The sequence below is a fragment of the Macrotis lagotis genome, chromosome 1, assembly GCF_037893015.1.
Source record: "Macrotis lagotis isolate mMagLag1 chromosome 1, bilby.v1.9.chrom.fasta, whole genome shotgun sequence".
Lineage (NCBI taxonomy): Eukaryota > Metazoa > Chordata > Mammalia > Peramelemorphia > Peramelidae > Macrotis > Macrotis lagotis.
Window position 1 is genome coordinate 173814591 of NC_133658.1, and position 24534 is coordinate 173839124.

The 24534-nt window shown below is 34.8% G+C and overlaps 1 protein-coding gene across 5 annotated transcripts in view; it reads left to right on the plus strand.

Moving 5' to 3' along the window:
• The window catches only part of KIF16B (kinesin family member 16B), a 563734-nt gene that overhangs the window by 479937 nt on the left and 59263 nt on the right, over nucleotides 1-24534 (plus strand). For all 5 annotated transcript variants that reach the window (XM_074209402.1, XM_074209403.1, XM_074209400.1 and 2 more), the window contains one exon: nucleotides 15287-15370. In XM_074209402.1, coding sequence (XP_074065503.1) covers nucleotides 15287-15370 — 84 coding nt within the window. The remainder of the gene's footprint in view (nucleotides 1-15286; nucleotides 15371-24534) is intronic.

Genomic DNA, 24534 nt, shown 5'->3' on the forward strand with positions numbered 1-24534 from the left:
GGAGTAGTCACATCAGTGACCTAATGGGGTATTGGAATATTATGAATTTTAATGAACCAAGAATATGCTATCACTCTTAATTATGCTAATTGATCATATTAATAATAATAACAATAATAATAATTCAAGGAACCTTTCTTTAGCTAGTACATACCACCCACTCTAGCATCTGCCAAGATAGAGAAACCTTTTCAGATAGAGGATGCCAACCTACCTGCCATATTCCTCTTCTCAACATCAGTTAGTTTTCAAAACTGCGTCAGAATTCATTTTTAAAGCCAAATAGCTTAGAATAGTAATAAATCAATTTCCAAAAGTTTATTAATTTCTGTTCTTACAAAAATTGAGAGTATTCTGTCCCAGAATGGATAAATAATAAAAAAAATCAAAAGATGGGGTGTAAAATTACCTTAAATTGATGGAATTTTACCACTCTTCAAGTTTTCTTCAACTAGTAGAATTTTTTAACCATTTGTAAATTAATGTAATTTTAATGCTGGAGAGAAAGTTTCCAATAAGATTTGTTTCCTTCCTTGTATTTATATCCTTATCTTCTAGCAGAGTCCCTGGCACATAATAGGTTTGTGATAAATACATAGTGAATTATTATTTCTTTGCTCTTATGACAGTATTCTTATACATTGTAGGTAATTTGATATATGGCTATTCAAAATTCTGCCATCTAATATGAGGGGGGGTTTTTTCTACTGTTTTTGGACCTGGATCCCTTTGGTAATCTTGTGAAGCCTATGAATGGGCCCTTTATCATAATCCAGAGTTTTGTCAGTGAAATAATTTTCATGGAATACAGTTATAAAAATTTGTTTTAATGTCATGAACTTCAAGTTAAGAATTCCTGCTCTTGTCCATCTCCATTGATTTATAGGTCACATGAGACTAAATGAATTGCCCAGAATTATTCATCTAGTAAAGTGGCACAGCCTAAACTCAAACTCAGGTTTCCTGTTTCCCTAACATTTGATCCCCTCCCCAATATCAACTATACTCCTTTTAGATGAATTAACTATAACCTCCAGAACACTCAGTTTTCCTGATTGCTCTAGGTAAGAAATTTTTTAGAAGTCATCCTAATAAAAGTAAGGAATGAGAGAGAGACTGAGAGAAATCACATATATTCTTAAATTGTCATCTACCCATTAGTGCCAATACTACTGTATAGAATTCACAAATTTCCCAACTTTTCTTTTTAAGAAAAGTTGTGCAATATGTGTGATTGATCCTCAAGCATATTTGTACTGCACTGGCCAGATTGAAGATGACTCAAAGATAGGATTTCATTAGGGAAAAGAGGTTTTAATTTTCATCCCTACTATATGTTATTCCGAACAAATGAAGCTTCAATTAGAGTTATGGATTTAGGAAAATCTCACTCTCAAGATCATAAATAGAAAAGAGGAAAGTACTTGCCCTCTGTGGGATGGGTTTGTTAGCTCTAGAAGCTTGATCACCCAGCATTACTAACCTTCAGCCTTTCTAGATGAAATCAGACCTCAAATTACCTTATCAAATGCAGAAAGCTCATCCATTCTCCCATTAATAATCAGTCTAGTTTGTTCTGAAGAGTTGTTGTTTTATGTTCCTAACAAATCAAACTTAGAGGAGCATTGCTTATTTGTTCACAAATATATTTCTCAGTGACAGCTGTTCTTATAAGGCCCTAGGATCTGCCATTAATTTTGAGGAGCCAGAAATGCATCCATCTAGTCAACCATAAGAATTATGGCAGTTCTTTGATGAGTTTTCATTATTAGCATTTCTCAAAAGCTGGAGTGGTTGAAATTTACAGCATTGGACAAACTCATAAGGCAAGGATGTTTCATAAACTGCCAGATGTCATTTAGGTGAGCTTATGTGGAGAAGACAAGTAATATCTGGCTTGACTGACTGCATTGCAAAAAGTGTTTCATTCACCCCCCCCCCCCTTGTTAAAACTAATGGTAGTCAAATAACCCTGAGGTATAAAAGTAAAGGATATTCAACTTGCATGAGGAATGATAAACTTACCTTTTATTAGATATCACAAAATCAGCCAAATGTTTGTCTTAAGTTGTAAAGATTCCGTGATTTTATTACTTGTCCTTAGTTTTCTTTAAGTGATTTAAAATCTAGTTTAAACTGTTTAATTTTTATGGAATCATAAAAGATAGGCATGAATTTTTATTACTTATTTTAATTTCTTTTCTGCATTTCAGTGCTGCCATTATTTATATCTGAAGAAATAATGATGCCATTTATCAAATATTTTGTTATCTGTCTCTTCTGACACCACCTGTACTTAACTGCAATATCTCCCTGGTCTCTAAAAGTGGCTTGAAGTAAAAGGGAAATGCTTCTAATGAGTACAAACTTCTATCACATAGAATTTGTCCTTTTAATGACAATTTGATGAACTGAATGATAGAGTAAACATTGAAGCTAGTATCTATGCTGTTTGTCTCCAAGATAATAGAATAGAATATGTAATAATAGAATATTTAATAGAATATTAAAACAAAATAACAATTTTGAGAAAAATTAAAATTCTAATGCAACATTATTAAGAAATTAAAATTTTAAGTTTGATTTAAATCTGATTTGAGTCAGATTTAACTTTCTCATAATAATAGGGAATTAATAAATGTTTCTTAAATGTTTTTGTTGAAGTGGGGGGACAGGAAAATTTGATGCTGGCCTCTCTACACCTAGAAAATTGGTTATCTTTATTGATGTTAGATGTACATGAGAAAGATGGAATGTGAGCCTCCAGAGGGAAAAGCATTGGCTTATACTCACAAGCTTTTATTCTTGCCTTAATTTCATTTCCATTATAATTGAAATCCTTGAAATCTCTGAACTAAACCTTAGAACACAAAGAAAGGCCAAAGAAAGTCCTTACCCTCAGGGAGCTCAAAATCTAATGGGTGAGACAACATGCAAATAACTATGTACAAACAAGTTAGATACAGGATAAGTAGGAAATAATTAGCAGAGGACAGGCACTAGAATTAAGAGGGATTGGGAAAGGCACCTTTCTCTAGACAGGACTGTGCAACTGGGGCCCTAAAGCCCACATTGCATAACCAGAAAATGAATGAAAGGGTTTGTACCAACACTGCAATCCCTCATACGGTTTGACTTTTTCATATAAGGATTTTTTTTTAACAAAAGATATTCGTATAGGAATTGGGATCTTAATTTTTAAATGCTATATGACTCATAATTGCAGTAGACAACTTTTTATTATATGCAGCATTAATTGCTATTTTGTCACAGGACTTTCAGAATAGATTTCAAGATTTAGAAAACACCAACTGCATCTCAGTATATTTACTACTGCATTCTCAGTTGACACCCACATGTTGCCTATAAACTTGCAAATAAAATGTATAAAGTTGCATTAAGATATGCAGGTTGGGGCAGCTAGGTGGCACAGTGGATAAAGCACTGGCCCTGGAGTCAGGAGGACCTGAGTTCAAATTCTGCCTCAGACACTTAATAATTGCCTAGCTGTGTAACCTTGGGCAAGTCACTCAACCCCATTGCCCTACCTGCCCCCCCCAAAAAAAGATATACAACTTAAAGAAAAAATTTATTTAAGACTCTTTATTATAAAATTTTTATATGATTTTTATATGTCATACCTGCCTAAAGAAATATATTCTTCATTTCACAAACATCCCTGTTTATGACATCCTTTTTGGGAAATATATGTATTTGTGAGCAACTTTTTTCCCATATAAAATACAAAAAAGTAAAAAATAAAAGAAAAATTTCAGACAAGCATTTTGAAAATATTCTTTGCATCACTACTTCTATCAAACCTGATATAGATGTTGGGGTATCAAAAAAGCAAGCTCAGTGTTCACATTAAAATGGCATGGTCTTATGTTTTATTTAAAAACTAAATGTTTTATAATTATACTCACTATTTTATTACACATTATTATATTATACTTTATTACATTATTACATTTTATTATACTACTCATTGACAATATGGGTTATATTGTAGTCATAATAAATACAACATTCTGTATGTGGTCCTTGGCAAGTTGGGCAATGTGACCCAAAAGAGCTATTGAAGGGTAGGACACTCATGCTTTATGTCTTGAAGGTAAATTTTAGCTAGGATTAGAAGAAAGGGAAGCTTAGAGACACACAGATGAGGAAGGAAAGAATTCCAGATATGGGGACAACCAATAAAAACACCTGGAGTAGAGAGAAGCAGAGTTGATGGATTTTGTTCCATCAACAGTAAAAAGGAACAATGTAACTGAATTTAAGAACACATTGAGTAAGAGGGATAGGGATGTATAAGAAGACTAGAATGGAGGGGAGTGGGACCATAGGTTATAAAGACTTTGAACACTATAATGTTTTATACTTGATCCTGGAGTTAATAGGGAGCCACTAGAGCAGAGCTGGGAATATTTGATCTATGGGCAATTTGGTCTGGTGCTGCCACTTTAAACAAATCTAAGAACTCTTTAGGAGTGAATTAATTAAATGTTTGACCAGATTAGCAGATGAATGATGATATAAAATATCCAAATGGCCCTTGTCATAAACTTTAGGAAAATAACTGATAGCTGAGTGGATAGGGTAGACTAGAGAATGGACTTGAGAGACTTCTGGTGAGCAGAACAGCCAGCAGGACATTTAACTAGTTGAGACATGATGAGGATTTACACCTCACTGGAGGCAGTACACGAGGATGCTGGAGCAACTAGGTGGTTCAGGACTTGGAGCACTGGGTCTGGATTCAGGAAGAACTGAATTCAAATCCAGTTTCAGACAGTTACTAGCTGTGTGACTCTGGGCATGTCACTTAAATTTTGACTGACTCTGTTTCTTCCTCCTTAAAGTGAGGGTCATCTCTTGGGTGACTGAGGATCAGGTGAGATAACTGTAAAGAGCTTAGAATAGTGCCTGGCACATAGTAGAAGCTATGTAGATGGTAGATATGATTATGATGACTCTCAGTGGTAGCCTTCATAATAATGGGGAACTGATGATATTTAGTATAGAGGGAGCAGAGGAGAGGATTAAGGCTGAAACCCTGTGGGGCATCCATGTTAGGCATGACATGGATGAGGATACAGAAATAGAGACTGAGAAGTAGCAGACATAGGAAGGAGAATAATTTAGTGAGTCTGGGATTTGGAAAATCTAGAGAGAAGAGAGAATCAAGGAGAAGGTGTGTCAAAGACTTCTTAGAGATCAAGAAGATTGAGAACTGAACAAAGGTCCCTTTAAATTTGGCAATTAAGAGACCTTTAGGCACTTAAAAATAAACAATTCTAGCCAGGGGCCTTCCTCTGCTAACTTCTGTCCTTCTGTCTTCTGCTGTAGCTCACACATAACCTTTGCTTTAAAAGAATTCTATTTCTTCCTCTTTGGGGAGAGACTTTTAGCCAGATAAAATTCCCTAGGCTAGGATTAAATCTGTTCTTTCAATTACCAATGTGTGATGCTGATTTGAAGTCCATGATTTCAGACAACTACTTTAGTGTTGGGAATTTGCTTGTGACCCTCAGTGCCTCCCTAAATGTGAATCTGCGTCCCCAAATGTTTTCCAGGAACTCTTTACGAAATATTCCATATGAGTTTTATAGCTACTGGAGTGAAGAGATGAAACTCTAGCATTTTCTTTTATTGAGCTGGAAAAGAGGTTAGCATAAGAACAAAAGCTAAGTGAGATACCAGCTCCTTTATATCTTAATTCTTACCTTTAATTATATCTGTTTGCCAGCCCCTGAAATCCTAATCCTCTTTGAAATATCTACCCTTGCACAAAAGGTGAGGTTCTAGTCAATTGGTGTGGAAGTGACCCTGGCTTCTCAAACTCTGGGCCATCAGATCCAAACCCAGGCAAATTCCATCAAGGGATCATGATTTAGAGAACTGTCAAAGTAGCAGCTCCCAATTAAAATAATATTAGGAAATGTTTAACAAAATAAGTCAAAAGACAATCCAACATAGAGAATGTTAATTTGTGACTTTCTGAGTCAGTAGAATGAGACAGGCATCCCCTTTATGTTTTCAATTTGACATCTCTGATTTGAACATTGAGTCAAATAGTTGAGAGACTATGGACTTCATATCAGCACGACACATAGGCAATTGAAAGAATAGTTTTCATCTTAGGGAATTTTACTAGCTTCCTTTGGCTGTTTGAGAGCCTGATTCAATCCATTTCCTAATGGAACACCTTATAAAAGAGAATGTGGCAGGGGAGTTGATGCTGAGGATTATGTCCTGAAAGGATATAAGAAAGAGAATGTCATTGTTGTAAGAAATGGCATAGTGTAGACTGGAGATCTAGATTTGTATTTTCAAATCTGACTGAATCACTAGTGCAGACACTCATTGCAGCTCACCTGGACTAGTTCACAATCCTCCTAATGGGTCTTTCTCAGACCTCTCCCCTTTCCACCTCTTGTTCAGTTGTATCTGATTCTTTATGACCCCATTTGGGGTTTTCTTGGCAAAGAAACTGAAGTGGCTTACCAGATCATTTTACAATTGAGGAATTGAAGTAAACAGGGTTAAGTTAAGTTAAGCCCCAGGTCATACAGCTGTCTGAAAATATTTTTTCTATAGCAAAGGGTTGATAACGTCATTCAACTGAAGATGTTTCGAAGGCTCCTTGTATTTCTCAGCTCAAACATGAACTCTGGCTTTAAATCAGACTCTGACCTATCTTTTCAACCTTATTGTGTTTCAGGTGCTCCCCCTCATATACCCTCAGACCACCCAATACTGGCCTTGCTTTTCCTTCCTCCCTTCTGCAGGTCTTCACACCAGTTTTCCTTCTGCATCCATGCACTTCTCACTACTGCTTCTCAGAACTGCTCCATCCAAGCACCTCTTTTGACATGAGGGCTTTCTTTATTTCCCCATTTATCTAGACTCCCTAATAACCTTCTATTTAATTTGTATATACTTACATGTGTACATGTCTAGGCAGCCACAAAGAGACTGGGCCTGAAGTCAGGAAGATCTAAGTTCAAATTCAGCCTCTGTGACCCTGGGCAAGTCACTTAACTTCTGTGTACTCCATTTTTCTCAACTGTAAAATGAGGATAATAGCACCACCTCCAAGGTTGTTGTCAGGATACAGTGAAATAATATTTATAAAGTTTAAAATCATTAATATTATTATTGCTTGTTTGGATACACTGTGTCCTGCTTTTGAGCAGAGACCATTTCAGTTTTATTTTTCTATCCTCATCATGTTGCCTAGCAGCTGGTACTTAATAGATGCTTAAGAAATGCTGATTGGGGGCAGCTAGGTGGCGCAGTGGATAAAGCACCAGCCTTGGAGTCAGGAGTACCTGGGTTCAAATCTGGTCTCAGACACTTAATAATTACCTAGCCGTGTGGCCTTGGGCAAGCCACTTAACCCCATTTGCCTTGCAAAAAACCTAAAAAAAAATGCTGATTGTGGTAGAACAGGTAGAACAAATTCAGAGACTTATTAGAATCAACCAATAGCAAGATGAACATAACAGAGTTGATTTTTTTTATCATAATAAAGAGTCAATAAGACATTAAAAGATTGCAGAATGCATCAATGGAAACAGAAGTCACATTAATAGAATTTATAATTCATTGAAGTGATAAACTATAAACAACAGAAAGAATATTGAATAGCATTCTTATATCACAGGAAAAAAATTAGGGCTTTCCCTTTTTCCAGAAGGATTATAAATAATAATTTAAAATCTCTGCCTTTCATAAAATAAGCTTTTGGCCTTTTTGATTATGTAAATTGCTCGTGTTGTAGATTCATTTTAAGTTAGAAATTTGATGGTAAAAAAATTCTACATGGAAAATCTAGAGCTCGGATCAGAAGCATATAAGAACTTGACAAAGGGAAAGATATTCTCTGTGGGAATTGGCAGGAACTAAATTAAAGTTAAGAATTTTGTTCCTTTAATTCATTTAAATTTATAAAATTTATTTCATTCTTCATTTTAACTATTTGCTAAATTAAAGAATATAATATATTTTATTTTGAATTTCTTTTAGACTGGTGAAATATTTTGTTGTATTCCAATATCTTTGTTTCCTTTTTGGGGGGTTTTATATAATCAAATTGTATGATTTAGTATTATACCATTATTACCTTCTAAGTATGATGCTAAAATTTCTCTTTTCCACAGCTAACATTTTTCTTATAAATAATATCCCAATTTGTTCTAGTCCTATATAATCATTTACTTTTATTGTAATTGTCATTTTTCCTGTGAGAATTCGAACAACCCTTGTACCATTTCCTACCACCTCAACAAGGTGAAAATCACTGCTTTTTTTCTTGGAGAAGGAGATGTAATTTGAAGTATGTTTTTCCCTGAATACTGCTGACCCACTTCTTCCTGTTCCTTTCTTTTCCTGTAACCTTTTGAAAAGCAGCATGAATAAATTTCTCTGTTTATCAGTATGTTCTCAATCTTATTTCTGCAATTTGAGCTTTGCTTCAAATGAGAGACCCACTATTTTCTTTTAAGTCACTGTATTCCTTATTAGCAATATAGCCAAAAAAACCCTTATGTGTTGTTCAGTATATGGTTGCAGACTCTACATGCTCCCAACTTTTAATAAATCTTTGAAAGGTTTTAGTTGTTATTGTGTGAATCATTGATTGTCAGACAGAAAGAATCTTAAAGATGATCAGTCTATATCTTTCCTTTTGCAAATAAGAGAAGTGAGGCCCAATTATATTAAATCAAATTTTAGAGTTGGAAGGAGCCTGCATGATTACCTAATTCTAGCCCATTTCCATCATTTAAAAGATGAATAAATCAAAGCTGAGGGGAATTCAGGTATTGTCCAGTCCCATTTGGTATGATCCCGTGGGGTTTTCTTGGCAAGGATAATAAAGTGATTTGCTATTTCCTTCTCTAGCAATTTTGTAGATGAGGAAGCTGAAGCAAACAGGGCTTATTTTCTTGCACAGGGTCAACCAACTAGTAAATGTCTGAGGCCAGATTTGAACTCATGTTGAAGAGTCTTCCTGTTGGCATGTCTTGCCTTCTATCTACTTAACTAGGGTAGTTAAATGAATAGTTATGATCACTCCAGTAATTTAGAGGAATCCAGATATCCTAAAGTTTATTGATGTGTTACTGATACAAACTGAAATCAAATACCACTAAACTTTGCATAAGGATATCTGTTGGCTGCATATTGACTTAGAAAACCACATATTAACATTTTCTATGTTTTATTAAATATTTCCAATTACATTTTATTTTGCCTCCTGTGTACTTAGGAGTTATGGCCACTGGCTGTGTCTTTGACACCACTTTGTAGCTTACTGACTTTTTGGACCCTGGATACTGTTTTTCATTACCAAACTTATTTTGTGGGGGGATAAGATTCAGAGGAAAATGAAGGTGATTTTTCTAATTATAATTATAAAAGGAATGAGTGGTAAATAAAGGAAATTCAAATTTATTCTTTTTACTTCTGACATTCCCTATACCAACAACATTACATGTCCAGTCCTTATCTTTGTCCTTATGTGTTAGGTACTATGTTAGACTCTAGAGATGTAAAAGCAAAAATAAAAATCTTTCCCCTTCAGGAATTTATATTCCATTGGAGGGATAGAGACATACAAAACAAATACAAAGGTTTTGTTTTGCTTTTTCTTGATTGTAAGAGGGACAGTTGCTAACCAGTTTACAGGAATCTGGAAAGGTTTCATATAAAAAGTGGTTCTTTAGTAAAGGAAATGAGTATTTCTAAGAGGCAGAGGAGAGGGAAAGTTCATTGCAGATCTGAGGGAGATCTGGTGCAAAGATCCTATCCCAAAGATGGCATGGACATGAAAAATGTAAAGGAACCACACGAAGGCCAGGTTGACAATCCTGAAGTGTGAATGAGGGGGAAGAATGTCTAATAAGTTTGGAAAGGTAGTATGTCAAAGGCATTAAATTACAAACAGGAGAGTCTTTACTTAATTTTGAGCCAATATGATGCCACTTCAATTTGAGTTGGGAAGTGATATAGTGTGATTTTTATTTTAATTAAAAAAAAAAAGAAAAAGTGAAAAGTGTAAAACAAGAGAGCCTTAAAGGGAGGAACAATTAGGAGGCTTCCTTGTTTACTTCTAGTGTCTTGCTCTTATGAGCAAGGCAGAATTGAAGGAACTTAAAGGAAATGCATAATTTAGAGAATCCATCCCAGGTGTTCACCTGGACTCTTTGTACCCATCCTGTGGTAGAGCATTCCCAACGAACCAACTAATCCTTGTTTCCTTCAAGTGTCAAATGAATCCCACCTTCTGCTCAAGCCTTTCCTGTCCCATATAATCCTAGTGTGTTCACCAGAGATTATTTCCAGTTTACCTGGCTATATCTTATTGCACCTAATTTGTGTATCATCTCCCTCATTAAATTGTGAATTTCTTTTGAGCAGGCACTATCTTTGCCTTTCTCTTTGCCCACCCTATTAGCACAATGCCTACCACTGACTTAGAAGGCTATTACAATAGTGCAGGAACAAGCTCTTGAACAGAAGTGATGCCCCATATAAGTAAAGGAAAAGGAACTGATTTAAAGATGTTGAATAGGAAGAATGAATGAAACTGACAACTGAGGGAGGAAAATTATAAAAATGAGGGAAAAGGAAAAATTAAGATTGACTCTGAGGTTAGGAACCTAAGTGACTGGAAAAATAGTGGTACTCTCAGAAACATGGAAGTTTGAAAGAAGAGGGAGTTTGGATAATGTGGGGAAAGATAATGAGTTCCATTTTTGACACATTGAATTGAGGATATTGGCAGTCTTGGGTGTTCTGGATCTATTCCCCTAATGACTCCCAGTCCTCTGTTTGCCAAAATATGAAGACCTCAGGCTGATTCTTATAGTCATAGTGCCACATCATCAGAGCATCTCTGGGAATAATCATTCTGCTTCCCAGTCAGCAACTATTCACTCTTGTCTTTCTCATGAGAGCCCAATACACCAAGATCATCAGAAGTAAGTGAGGATGCCAAGACAGACAGCACACTGTTCCCCAGCATGGTTTCTTCTTAGGGAAGCATAGCATTAGCTGTCTTCTCTATATCCTAGAGAGTATTGGAGCCAGTCCCACATCTTGGTGGGGTATCTAATAAATTTTGTTCCATCTACCTCCCTCTGTAGAAAATTTCCTGAACTTTAAAGTCTCCACAGATATGGAAAAAGCAATATGGAATCATTAGCTATGCTGGTTATAGAATTATACAATCTCAGAATAAAATAATCCTTTCTGGCCTTCCAGCAGCAGCCTTTTACAGTGAGGTCCACATGAAGGTTTTCACTTTTAGTTCCCTCACTTATTTGGCAGACTTCACTGCTTTGTGTCTCTATTCAAAGTTGATCCACACCCAAATAAAGATGGGATGGTTATTTTTTTTTCCTTTCAAAATTTTGGGCCAGTTTCAAGGGTATAGTTCTCATCCAAACCTAAGACTTTCTTTACCACTTTCTTTTTAGTCTTAAAATATTACATTGCAAAAGATGTTATTTTGGGGTAGATGGGGGAACCAGGAATGAATAGTGCTTTTAGTAAAAGCATCAATAATGTGCATTAATTTGGAAAAGATCTAATCTATAGCAAGTTGTATAAAAGTAGCTATATTTTATTAGCTGATCGGCTTGATGGAACCTCAGACTTCCCTATAGTGGGTCTTTAGAAATGTTGAAATACTGTAGTCTGCAGAGAAGAAATATCATGTGACAAATGTAATAAAGAAGGTACTCTAAGTGTATGGCTATGTTTGCCAAGTGAAGTGGAGAGCCAGAATAATTAAGGGAAGAAATTAACTTTTGCTTCCATTATCTGGTTACTTCTGATGAAAGTGTCTTAGTGGTTTTTGTTCCCTTTTTTGAAATTTAGATAATGGCCTCAGCTCTCCATTTTACTTTGGATGTGTGTGTAATCATGAGCTAAGTGATAACACAGATATCATTACACCTACAGGTAGCCAGCATCTTGAATTTATATGACATTTCTCTTTTACACCCCTTAAAAGGCTACCCTGGTGCAATTTTCTTCTTATCCTTCTGTACCACTGAGGATAGCAGCCAGAATACCCCAGATATTTTCCAGATCTTACTGCTCCTTGTCATTTGTTGCCTATTACAAGTAACATGCCTTGTGAGTGAGATTAATTTGACTTTTGTTGCTTTACAGTCGTCTTTCTAATTCCACCTAGAAACTATTGCTAGGTTGGACAAACTATCTTTTAACTGCCCTCAAGTTAAAATTCCATACTTCTAAGCAAAACTTTACAAATGACTTTTTCTTTAGTTCTAGAAGTGCCTTGACCACACCATTCTCTCCAATTTACAAATGACTTTTTCTTTAGTTCTAGAAGTCCCTTGGCCACACCATTCTTTCTAATCTCCACTCACTATTCTCATCAGGAGTTACCTCCTCCTGGACCCATGAGACCTTTTACTCTGATTTTCCACTTAAAAAAATGATTTAATGATTTAATATCTGACCTGGGTTCTAGTTCCATATTAGATGAGTGATTAAGCCAAATTAAGTTCTCTGGCCCTAAATGAATTTTCTCCTTTAAAAAAATGAAGGGATTAGGCTAGATGATTTCTAAGATTTCCTCCCGCTCTTGGTGGAGTAAAAAAGTTACAAATGCTTGAGGCACAAATCATAGTGAAGTAGGTGTATTTGACATAGGAAAGAAAATACTGTTTTTTAAAGATGAAATCCAAGATGCTAGGTCTCTCCCTATGTGATGATGCAATTCCTCTGAAATCTTTTCAGTTCACTACTTGAGTTTGTAAGAAAAGCAGTTTATAAATTTCTCTAGGAATAAAACACATCACTTCATCATCCACAGAAGAAAATGACAAAACAACCAAACTGTGAAGAGTGACTGCCAAGCTTTCAGAACCAATCCCTGACTATATGGCAGGGGAAAGAGATTCATAGACAAGTAAATCTTGGCCAGATGAAAACCAAATGACTGGCAGAGAAGTACCTCTCCTCATTAAAGTGCACTAGAGATGAAAGACTGTCATACTAGCAGGATGATGGCTCCCAAAAACTACTTGGGTAAGATGCCAAAGGAAGAAATCCATTGACAAAGCAAAATATGTATATATAGGCATGGGCAGGAGCCAGATAGGGCAGCCAAGTACAGAAAGAGTAAAAATGAGATCATATTAGATAATGGATGTAAAAAATTTTGTAAAATCATAAAGTATTTGTTATCAGTTTTTTTTGTTTCTGAAGGCTTCAATCCTGAATTCTCTAAGCTACCACATCCTAATGGTTTTGGGATGGCAGTAGAAGAGCATTGTATTAGGAATCATGAATTCAAGGTTTAAGTCTGTCATTGGTTTATGTTGAAAGTGATCACAAATGGTATTTTCTCCTACTCCTTGGATCCCCATTTAAAGAAGTAACATTTTTTCAGTTGAGTAAATTAAGTTTGCATATTAATACCTCTAATTGTAAAGTCTTAATGACTACCCTCTTTGGGATCCTGTTTGTTAGAATTAGACTTGTTACAGATGAGAGGCAAATTGTGAAGCTTAGTGTTTTTTTTGCACATGGCTTAATAGCATGGAGTCTGGAGACCTTTGTCTTTTTCTGCCACATATCCAATAATTCTAATTTCAGCCATGCTGTCCACTAGTTTTGTGGTCTTAGGCAAATAGCAAAAAACTTAAATCTCTGTAAATTGAGAGATTTGATCAACTTGATCTCCAAGGTCTCTTTCATTTGCTGTATTAAAACAAACAATACTGCTTAGATTTTTTTCTCGAGACAATGGGAATCTTTGGTGGGAATCTAATTACTTTAGCTTTAATATTACCAAGAAGATACTCCATGCAGAGAATCCTATTTCTCATGCATTCACTCCTAATCTCTCCTGAGCTACTGTCACTAATTTCCAATAACCTCTTGGACACCTCAACATATTGGAGACAGAATTCATCTTTTGCTCCAGGCTCTTCCCCCCCCCCCCCCCCCCCAACCTTCTCTGTTACTGGTGAAGGCAGAACTATCATTCTAGAAATTTAGGCTTCCAACTTTCATTATCTTTGACACTTCCCTCATTCACTCTAATCTGTTACCAGTTCTTTTTATTTCTCCTTTCAAAATATGTCGTATAGATCAGTATCTCATCTATTAATGTGCTCGTCATTCCTGTATCAGAACCAAATGAGATGTTTGTAAAAAGCGCTTATCATTTCATGCATAGGACATAATAGACACTAAATCAGTGTTAATTCCCTTCTCCTTCCTTCTCTTCATCCTTCCTAGAATTCTCTCACCTAGACTACTACAGTAATGTTCTAATTAGTCTCCTTGCTTTCTCTTCTTCATTTAAAGATTTTTCTAAAGCCTTGATATGATGACCATGTCACTTCTTCTGTTCAGTGAACCCTAGTGGCTATGTATTACCTCTAGGATCAAATAGAAAATCTTCTAATTGGCATTTAAAGTTCTAAAAAAATTGTTCCCATCTTACCTTTTCAGTCTTCTTACATGTTCCTTTCTTCCATGTACTCTGCAGTATAACTATCTTAATCTGTCTACTGTTTCTGGACTAATATACTTCATATGCATTTGTATTAATAAATTAACCCCTATGCCCAGAATATTATACCTCTTTGCTTACATTTAGATTTAACTCCACAGTCCTCCCAACTGCTAATACCTTCACCTTTCAGATTGCTTTTTATATAGATCTGTTCTTTGTTTATAATTAGATTTCCAGGAGAAGGTGTTCTGCTTCTTCTGGGCCTCAACCTTGTTCTTGACATGTTGTAAGTGCTTAATGAATACTAACTTTCCTGACATTAAACATTGTCTAAGAGCAAATTCGTATACTACAGTAGGCATATGGAGTCGGGAAGTATGTACAAATACATTTGGTGATTAGAAAATCTTTATATGGGCTATAGGAAGAACTTGAGCATATATAATCATCTTCAAATGAGATGACTTATTTTTTAAAAATTGTCATTATTATGTTTGGTTTATTTCTTCCATTCTTATGTAACCAAAGATGATTACTAGAGACTGAAGTAAAAAGGTCCTTATAGACATTGTAAACCAAGCCACTTATTTTCCAGCTAAGGAAACCAAAACCTAGAGAGATTTTTGACCAAGATCTCATAGAACTTAATGATAGAGTTCAATATAAGAACTTTATGCTCCTGATTTGTAATCTATGAAACTCACCTCATAATTCAAACTATAATACCCATTTCTATTAAAAACCTGTTAATGTATTCTTTCTTATATATTTCAGCTTGCTACTCTAGAATTCCCCCCAAAGAAGCTATTTGGGAATAAAGATGAGAGAGTCATTGCAGAACGTCGAAGTCATTTAGAGGTAAGAGAAACAACAATTTTCCTTGTATTTTTTTATTTAGAAAACATTTAATCAGATTGACCAATAAAAATTATTCTTTTTATTTAAAAGTGACAAGTGGGTTCTTTGTTTAATACAGGAGATGGCAGCAGGAGATTATGAAGTAATAGAACTGGCCTATTTATAGAATATATTCTCATACCCCTTCTAGTTGAATGGAAAACTTTGATGTCTTTTCAGAAGCTTCATTTAGTTAAGGCAGGGCTAGGAAGGAGGTTGTGAGTGAAAGCTAAATATTCACCAAAGACAGATGGTGTTCAATACAGGATGAGGTTAAGAATCTTGTTGCTAAAATTTTAGAATTAATTAACTAAAGATTTACAGTATAGGATCATCATAACTATATAAGAATAGTCAAAAGTGAAAAGACAAACACCTATTTTTGTCCCGTGGAAGTTTTATTTGCCTTTTAAAATTACTTTTTCCTCTCTCAAGACAGCTCTAGAAATGCAATTTTGATTTAACAAAACTGTTGTCTTTTTCTGCCACATATCCAATAAACATTATTGACTGATCCAGTTTGAATTTTGTTCTTATGATGTAACTTCTCATTTACCAAGTGCCTAGTATTCATGGAGCCAAGGTTAGGTATTGGCTCTTCATATAAATCAGTTAGTTTAAGTAAAGGAAATACTTGACTTTCTAATTGTAGATAATGTGGCCTTGCAGATGTGTCTGTGTGTGTTTTTGTGTGTGTCTGTGTGTGTGTGTACATGCTCACATGGATATGTGGCAATGAGTGAAATCAGAGAGAAGGTTGAGGTAATTCAGCACAATGCTTTGGCACTGTTGAAGAAATAACTCAAAAAAATCCTTTTAAAATGGTTCTATTTTCGAAGGACATTATGTGTTATTTGAAAGCAATGAAGGATTTGTCTCTAGATCAAACAATTCATTTTTTATAAAAAAAGACTCAAAATTAAAGTAAAATTATGGGAGATGTAATGTTTCATTTTAGCTCATCTCCAAATTCTACCACTAAACATGAGTTTTTTCCTTAATAGCTATATCTATAATATAGGACTTAGTCTAATCGCCATATTGATATATGTGTTTCAGCAGGAAAGAGCACAATTTCCTAAGAGAACTTTTTATTATGCTCAATTCAGAGCAGAAGTCCAAGGAACCATCTGGTTCTGACACTAACTTTCACTATGTTTGAATAAATAACTTATTCAGTTGCCTTATCTTTAAAGTAAAAAATGGAATTAGAGAAAGATGAAGATTCCTTCAAGAGTGTAGTTTCTTTGTTTAGTAAATACTTTTTATGTGACATTTTGCATTAAATACTATGAATAATATAAAAATGAATAAGACAGTATTTTTGCTGTGAAGGATCTTAGTCTAGTAGGGAAATAAGATACATTGTAACTAATTATAATTCAAAATAAAATGTGCTAAATGCCATTAAGTGATGTGTAGTGCCATGGATATTGTCACCTACTCAATAGTGGGAATTAATTGAAGTTCTTTTAGTTAAGAGCATGATCTAAGTCATGGTTCAGGAAGATTATTTCCTATAGCAATAAGGGCCTTTTATTAAGACATCTTTTTAGGTTTTTTGGTTTTTTTGTAAGACAATGGGGTTAAGTGGCTTACCCAAGGCCACACAGCTAGGTAATTAAGTGTCTGAGGCCAGATTTGAACCCAGATATTCCTGACTCCAGGGCCAGTGCTCTATCCACTGCACCACCTAGCCACCTCAATAAGGGCCTTTTAAGAAGAGAGAAACTAAGGCAAGAAAACCAGTTAAGAGGTGGTCATGGTATTTCTGGAAAAAAGTACTGAGGTTGAGGCAAAGAAGGTTGAATGAAGGAATCTAGAGACATTTAATATATACAGTGTAGAGAGCTTGGTGATAAAAATAAAATCATAATTTCTCTGATTGGAAGGTCCTGGAAGAAGTAAGAATTCTGTGAGGTAAAGGTGATGAGGGAATATATCCCAGGCCTGAGAGAACAAAAGGGGAATTGGGCTGATGTGGGAAGAAAAGCAACATTAGTTTGACTGTCCCATAGAGTACAGTATCAAAAGACTGAAAAGATAGTTTGGAACCTGGTTGTGAAGGGCTTAAAAGTCAAAACAGAAGTTTGCTCTTCTTTTGGGAGTGATAGAGAACCGTGAGGATTTACTGTGTTGGTATAGTAACATGGTCATATTGGCACTTAAGGAGAATCATTTTTGCAGCTGTTCAGAGAATGAATTAGAATGAGGAGACATGAGTATGGAAATCAATTCAGAGACCATCACAATAGTCCCAGACAGGAGATGATGAGTACTTGAACTGAGGTGATAGCTCAATCCCCTTCAGTTGAACAGAAAATTGTCTATGTCAGACAGCTTTCAGATGTAAGGAAATGTTGTAGAAATATGATTTGGCAACTGATGTAATATGTAGAGTGAGAGAGAATGGGAATCAAGGAAAACATTCTAACCTTGAAGACTGTAAAGATGATAGTACTTGAGGCAAATGAGGAAATTTGGGAGAAGCTATATAGTTATGGGGAAGAAAGATGAACAGATTTTTCTTAAATGCTGAATTTAAGATGTCTCTGGGATATCCAGTGATTTGGGTGGGATTGGAACTCAGAGATGAGGACTAGGTCTATAGCTCTGTGAATTACCTACATAAAGATAAAAATTAAACCAACTGAAGTTATAAGTTCACTTATTAAGGGAGTGTTAAAAGGGACTAGAAGATGGTCCAGCACAAAGCCTTAGGACATTCCCATATTTAGGGGATATAATACAACTGGAGATCCAAGAAAGGAAACTTTGATGAAGCATTGGAGGAGAACCAAAAGAAAACATTGATGAAAACCCAAAGAAAAGTGTATTCAGGAAGAAAGAGTGGTCAACAGTGTCAGATATTGCAAAGAGGACAAGAAGGGTGAGGTCTGAGAAAAAACATCTCATTTGGAAATTATGAAATCTATGATAAATTGAAAATGTGGTAATTTGAAAATTTGGCAAAGAAAAGGAAAAGTAAAGGATGATAACTTTAAGATATGGCAGTATATAGTGTCATTTTGTTGTTGCTTTTGGATGCATTATTCTTTTCTTGAAATGGAGGATATTTTTACATGTGTTTAGGCAACAGTGACAGAGACAGTAAATGTTTAAAAAATGAAATTTAAAGAGAGAAAGAATGATTGAGTTGATAAAAAAAAAGATGACATATCATGAGGACATGTAGAGAGATTGACTTCATCAAGAAGGACCACTGCATTAACAGAGACTGAAATAAATAAGAAAAAAGTAAGAGGTGATTTTGAGATACAGAAGATAGAATTTATGCTTAAAGACCCTCAATTTTCTTTTTTATTATTTTTAATTGAAAATTTATTTTTACAAATACTTGTTATGAAAGTTTTTCAACATTCACCTATATGTATATGAATATTTTTAAATTACAAAATTTCCTTCTACCCTCCCTTCCCACCCCGTTCCCCTCAGCAGTGAACATTGTACATACATGTTTGTGATAAACAGATTATTTACAGATTCATCATTTTTGGTATGAGGAATTAGGATTAAGGGAAGGAGATACATAAGAATCATTTTTAGAAAGTGTTTATCAGATTAAGGGTTTTGTTTTTAAATTTTTTTTATTTTGTTTAGTTTTTCTTCCTATGGATGGAGTAACATTGTCCATAGCTGGTCTAATATGGTTGTCCTAGCTCTCTGAACTGCTGAGAGGAGCTGCTTCCATCAAGGTTGATCATCTCACATTGTTGTTGTTAATGTGTATAATGTTCTTTTGGTTCTCCTCACTTCACTCAGTATCAGATCCTGTAACTCTTTCCATATTTCTCTAGAGTCCACCTATTTACGGTTTCTTATAGAACAATAATATTCCAAAGTATTCATGTACCATGACTTGTTTAATCATTCCCCATTTGATGGGCATCCCCTCAATTTCCAATTCTTTGCTACTACCAAAAGAGTTGCTATGAATATTTTGGAACATGTGGGACTTTCCCCATTTTTTAATGATTTCTTCTGGATGTAGTCCTAAAATTGGAATTGCTGGGGTCAAAGAGAATGAACAGTTTGATTGCCCTTTGGGCATAGTTCCATATCACTTTCCATAAAGGTTAGATGTGTCCACCAGTAATGCATCAATGTCCCAGTCTTCCCACCTCTCCAACATTTATCATTTTCCCTTTTTTCTCATCTTAGCAAATCTAATAGATGTGAAATGATACCTCAGAGTTGTTTTAATTTTAATTTTAATTTGCATTTCTCTAATAATTAATGATTGGGAGCATTTTTCATATAATCATATATAGCTTTATTTTCTTGTTTTGAAAACTGTCCATTCATATCCTTTGACCATTTTTCAATTGGGGAATGACTTGTAACCTTATAAAGACCTTTAATTTTCTCAGGAAAAAAAAGTGAGGTCCTCAGATGTCAGAGGAAAAAGAGATGATGAGTAAGAATTTTGAGAGAGAACAGCCTCCAAGGGAAGCAGAGTAAAGAATTAGGAAAGAGTAAAAAGATTCTCTTAATACAGTTCAGCTAGCATTATTTTGTGGTGGTCCATGACAACTCAGGTGCATGCTATATATTGGATTCAAGTAACACCATGTGAACAAATACAAAGGATGCAGCTGGTGTGAGTAATCCAGGATTGCAATTTGGTGATCCAGAAGCAGTGATAGGACAAGGGTACAAGAGATGCAAAAGGAAAGGATTACAGAAATGGTCTGTTATGATCTGGGTATGACAAAATATTTTAAGAATATCTAGTGGAGAAGCCCAAGAAGTAGTTAGAAATAGGAGGTCTGGAGTGGTTTTAGAGTTAGTAATCATCCTTATACTTGGTAACTAATGTGGAGATAATTCACTAGATAAATAGTAAGAGAATATCTAATTGCTCTTGATGAGTTTGTCATCAAATCCAATTACACTATTATCTCAAGGTTTTGAAATAACTTGCACAGATGATTGAGTCTCAATTATCTGGAAAAAGCAAGAGAAACAAAAAATCTGAAAAAAGGATAAGTACAGCAGATTTGAAGAAGTTATCCTGACTTTCAAAAAAGAGAAGGGAATGGAACCTTTAAATCATAGACCAATGAGTTTTACTGGTTCCTGGCAAAATCTAAAATGCCTTTATAAAGGATGGATGGCTAACAATTAGTGAAAACAGAACGTGGCAATCTAACCTTATTTCTTTTATTAACAAGATTACTAAATTGGTAAACCAGATGAATAAGGTAGATATAGTTTTCTCTAAAGGCAGCCAGGTGACACAGTAGATAGAGTGGCCTGGAATCAGGAAGACTCATCTTCTTAAATTCAAATCTGAACTTTGATACTTACTAGCAGTATGACTCTGGATAAATCACTTAACCCTATTTACCTCGGTTTCTTCACCTATAAAATGGGCTAGAAAAAAATGACAAGCTACTCTAATTTCTTTGTGAAGAAAACCCCAAATGTGTCACAAAGAGTCACACTTGACTGTAAAAATAACTGAAGTTTTTGCTAAATTCAGTAAATCATCTGATGAAGTCTCTCAAGTAGTTCACATGAACAAGATGGAGAGGTATAAGCTAGATTGGGTCTATAATTCAGAGTTAAGTGGAGCCGAGGAATGGACAGACCTAAAATATTTATTAATGGTTCAGTGACCACTTGGAAGAAACTCTCTATTGAAGTACCTCAAAGGATCTGGGCTTGAACTAACGCTCCAACAATTTTATCAACTGACATTTATAAAAGTTGAAATGGCATGCTTGTCAAATTTTCATATGAAAGACAAATAACAAGTTAGAAAATAAAAATTATTGATATGTCTTCATATTGTGGAGCCTAAATTTCATCTTTTTATGTCATTCCTCCTCTCTCCCAGAGAGCCATTCCATGTAATATTAACATTTTTAAAAAGATTAACAAAAACAAAATATGACAGCAGATGACAATATCCAACCCAATGGACACTCACAAATGAGTATGGAAGGTGTCTTCTTATGTCTCCTTTGTAATTTTGCCACACTAACTTTCAGTTATTTTGAATTTTTCCATTTTTAATTGTATATACTATTTTCTTAATTAATTTTGCAAGAATTTATGAAAGTATTTTCATTCTTCTCTGTATTTATAATTTTCCTTTCTTACAGTGCAATCATATACCTTGACATTCAAGTACAGTTTGTTGAGTCATTCCCTTTTTAATGAATATCTAATTTATTTTCAATTCTCTTCTATTACCAAAAATATATTGCTATAGATATTTTAGTAATATGGTATAATTATTTTTCTTATTGACCTCCTTGGAGTAATGTTTGCTTAGCAAAATAATCTTTTGGTCATTTCATTTGTCACTTTATTTGGATAATTTCCATAATGGTTGTACTAAGTTACAATTCCACCATCAATGAATTAGTATGCCTATTTTTCCATAAACACTTCAACATTGACTATTCCCATCTTTTGTCAGCCTTGCTAATTTGTTGAGCATGAAGTGAAACCTCAGAGTTGTTTTTATTTTAATTCTCTATTATTAGTGTTTTGAAACATTCTTTTCCATGGTTATTAATAGCTTATTGAGCTTATAGGCTAATGGAGAAAGATAACATAGAAAAAGAAACTGAAACAAGGGGAAATATATTGAAAGGAGAGGGAATGATATGTGATTCCAGGGCATTGTAGAGAAGTCCAGAGAATTTCAAAACAGTATACCTTGCAGCACATGAGGGAGAAGACTGTGCTGAGGCCCTGTAACCACTGTCCTTCCCTCCAAATAGAGGTACAAATGACAGTGATGAGATGCAAATACCAGAGAGATTGAATCTGACAAGGTAATGAAATTTCCCAGTGATGAATTTCCTGGGAAAGGAAGGCATGTTGAAGACATCTAAAAGCCAATATAGTTGATAGGGAATGATGAGAGCAGAACTTCAGAATGCAACATCTTAGATATGGAACAGTTTTGAATGATGACAGTGGCTAAAGTTGGGACATGTTTTTGATATTGGCTAAAATGGAATGGAAAGAAAGGACACTGCAAAAAAGTATTTAAGGAATTCCGAGTGCAACCTATTGAAAAAAATCATTCATATTACCCAATGAGAAAATTATGAGAAGTTATCTTATGAATTGTGGGTACTATTATATAGTAAGAATGAGATCATACAGATGAATTTGAAAAACTGGAGAATTTTCCTTGTCTAACCTATACCCAGTTTAGTTATTTTTTTAAATTTTATTTAAGGCAGTGGGGTTAAGTGACTTGCCCAAGGTCACCCAGCAAGGCAATTAAGTGTCTGAGGTAGGATTTGAACTCGGGTCCTCCTGACTCCAGGGCAGTGCTCTAGCCACTGTGCTACCTATCTGCCTACCAGTTTAGTTATTTAAATAAAACTTCAGCAATACCTTAGGAGGAAAGTGCTGTGTAAAGAACAGAAGCTGATATGAATATCTCCCAAATCAAGTCAGTTGCCTTCTTCAAGAAAAATTGATCCCTGTGCTTTAATTAAATGTATTCATTTGGAAAGATAAGGAACCTAACCATGGCATACAAGAATATAGATTCTATATGTACACAATGAATGTTCTCTGAGTCTTTTTCCTTGTAATTTTGGACTCTCCTTTACCAAAATATTGAATTTAATCTAGTTACTCTATTCCTTTGTCAGTAGTTTAAATCAGGATCTGAATATATTACTTTGGAGCCTTCTTAATTGTTGAGTACCATGAAGCATTAACTTAGTTTATTTAAGTTTTTCAATATTTTTTCTATACTTGGACTTGTATTTCTGATTATTTCCTGTGACTATTATGTTCTTACATAAGTTGTCATATAATTGTTTCTCAGGTTCTGCTTTAAAATCAAATGTTTCATTGTAGAGACAGAAACACATGAATTCAGTTTAAATCCATTTCACCTAAAGTATGTGATAATACCTCTGAACATTATATTCTTTGCTAATTTGGCTTTATTTTAATGGAAAGTTAATTCAGAATTCTTGTGTTAATTCTCTGAGAATAGTATGGCATTTTGATATCTTAACTAATCTTTGTGCATTATGTTGAGTGAATATAGTTATTCCCTCTGAATTTGCCATTAGATAATTACACATGACCATGTTAGAATTTCTAATTTTCATTTAGCAAGAAAGGCAATGTGATATGGAGAATATTGAGTCGCCCTTGGAATTTGGTTTAGGTTCCACCTCTGACATCTATTGCCCTTGTGACTCCAGGCAGGTCATTTAACCTCATAATGCACTAAAGCTTAGATCATTCACTAAAATGAAAAGTGTCTGAGAAGTTGTTAACCTGCACTGGAGTTTCACCATTTATGTTATCACCAGCCGCTCTGGTGATACCTTTCATTCAACAAACAGTTGTTAAGCTCTTGTTTGGTATAAGGTACCATTTTGTAAATATTAGAGAAGGTCCCAGCCATCAAAGAAAGTTAAAGTATACACATAGATCAGTTCAAGGAAAACTAAAATGTGCTATGGATGAATTATTGGAACACAAAGCATATATTACATGTTTGCTATATTATTAAGCATATGTAATACTTCTAAGTACAGGGATAACATATGCCCTTAGTCATTCCAACAGAAAGAAACATCAGTGGCTATAGGAGGGATACCAGGGTACAATGATTTGGATGGTTATTGAAATGTTAAGAGGAGTCATAGACATCCTTTCTAGTAGCACTGACAGTAATGATTTCATTATGGTTTTTTGAATGCTAAAGAAGGTATGGGGGTGAGGTAGGGAGGGTTGTGTTTAATAAGGCAGTTGAAAACAAGATGGTCAAGGAGTAATATGATGCTTGGTTAGAACTGGCCCTAATGTAATGATTCTTATGAAGAACTCATCGATCAATCCCTAGTCTGGTAGATGACTATGAAAAAATGGCAAGGGAGCAAGTGATTTGTTTATAAGATTGATATATACAAGCTATTATATTCAGAGATATAGATAGGAGTAACTTTCAGATAAGAAGAATAAGAAAGGCTTCACAAAGAGAAATAGTATTTAACTGGACTTTGAAGGTAGGGTTTTTGACCAGCTGAGAGATAGAGGAAGGGCTTTGAAGGTATGCAGATGATTAGAAGCATGGGGAAAGTGTGGGAGAAGCCAAGTTTGTCTGA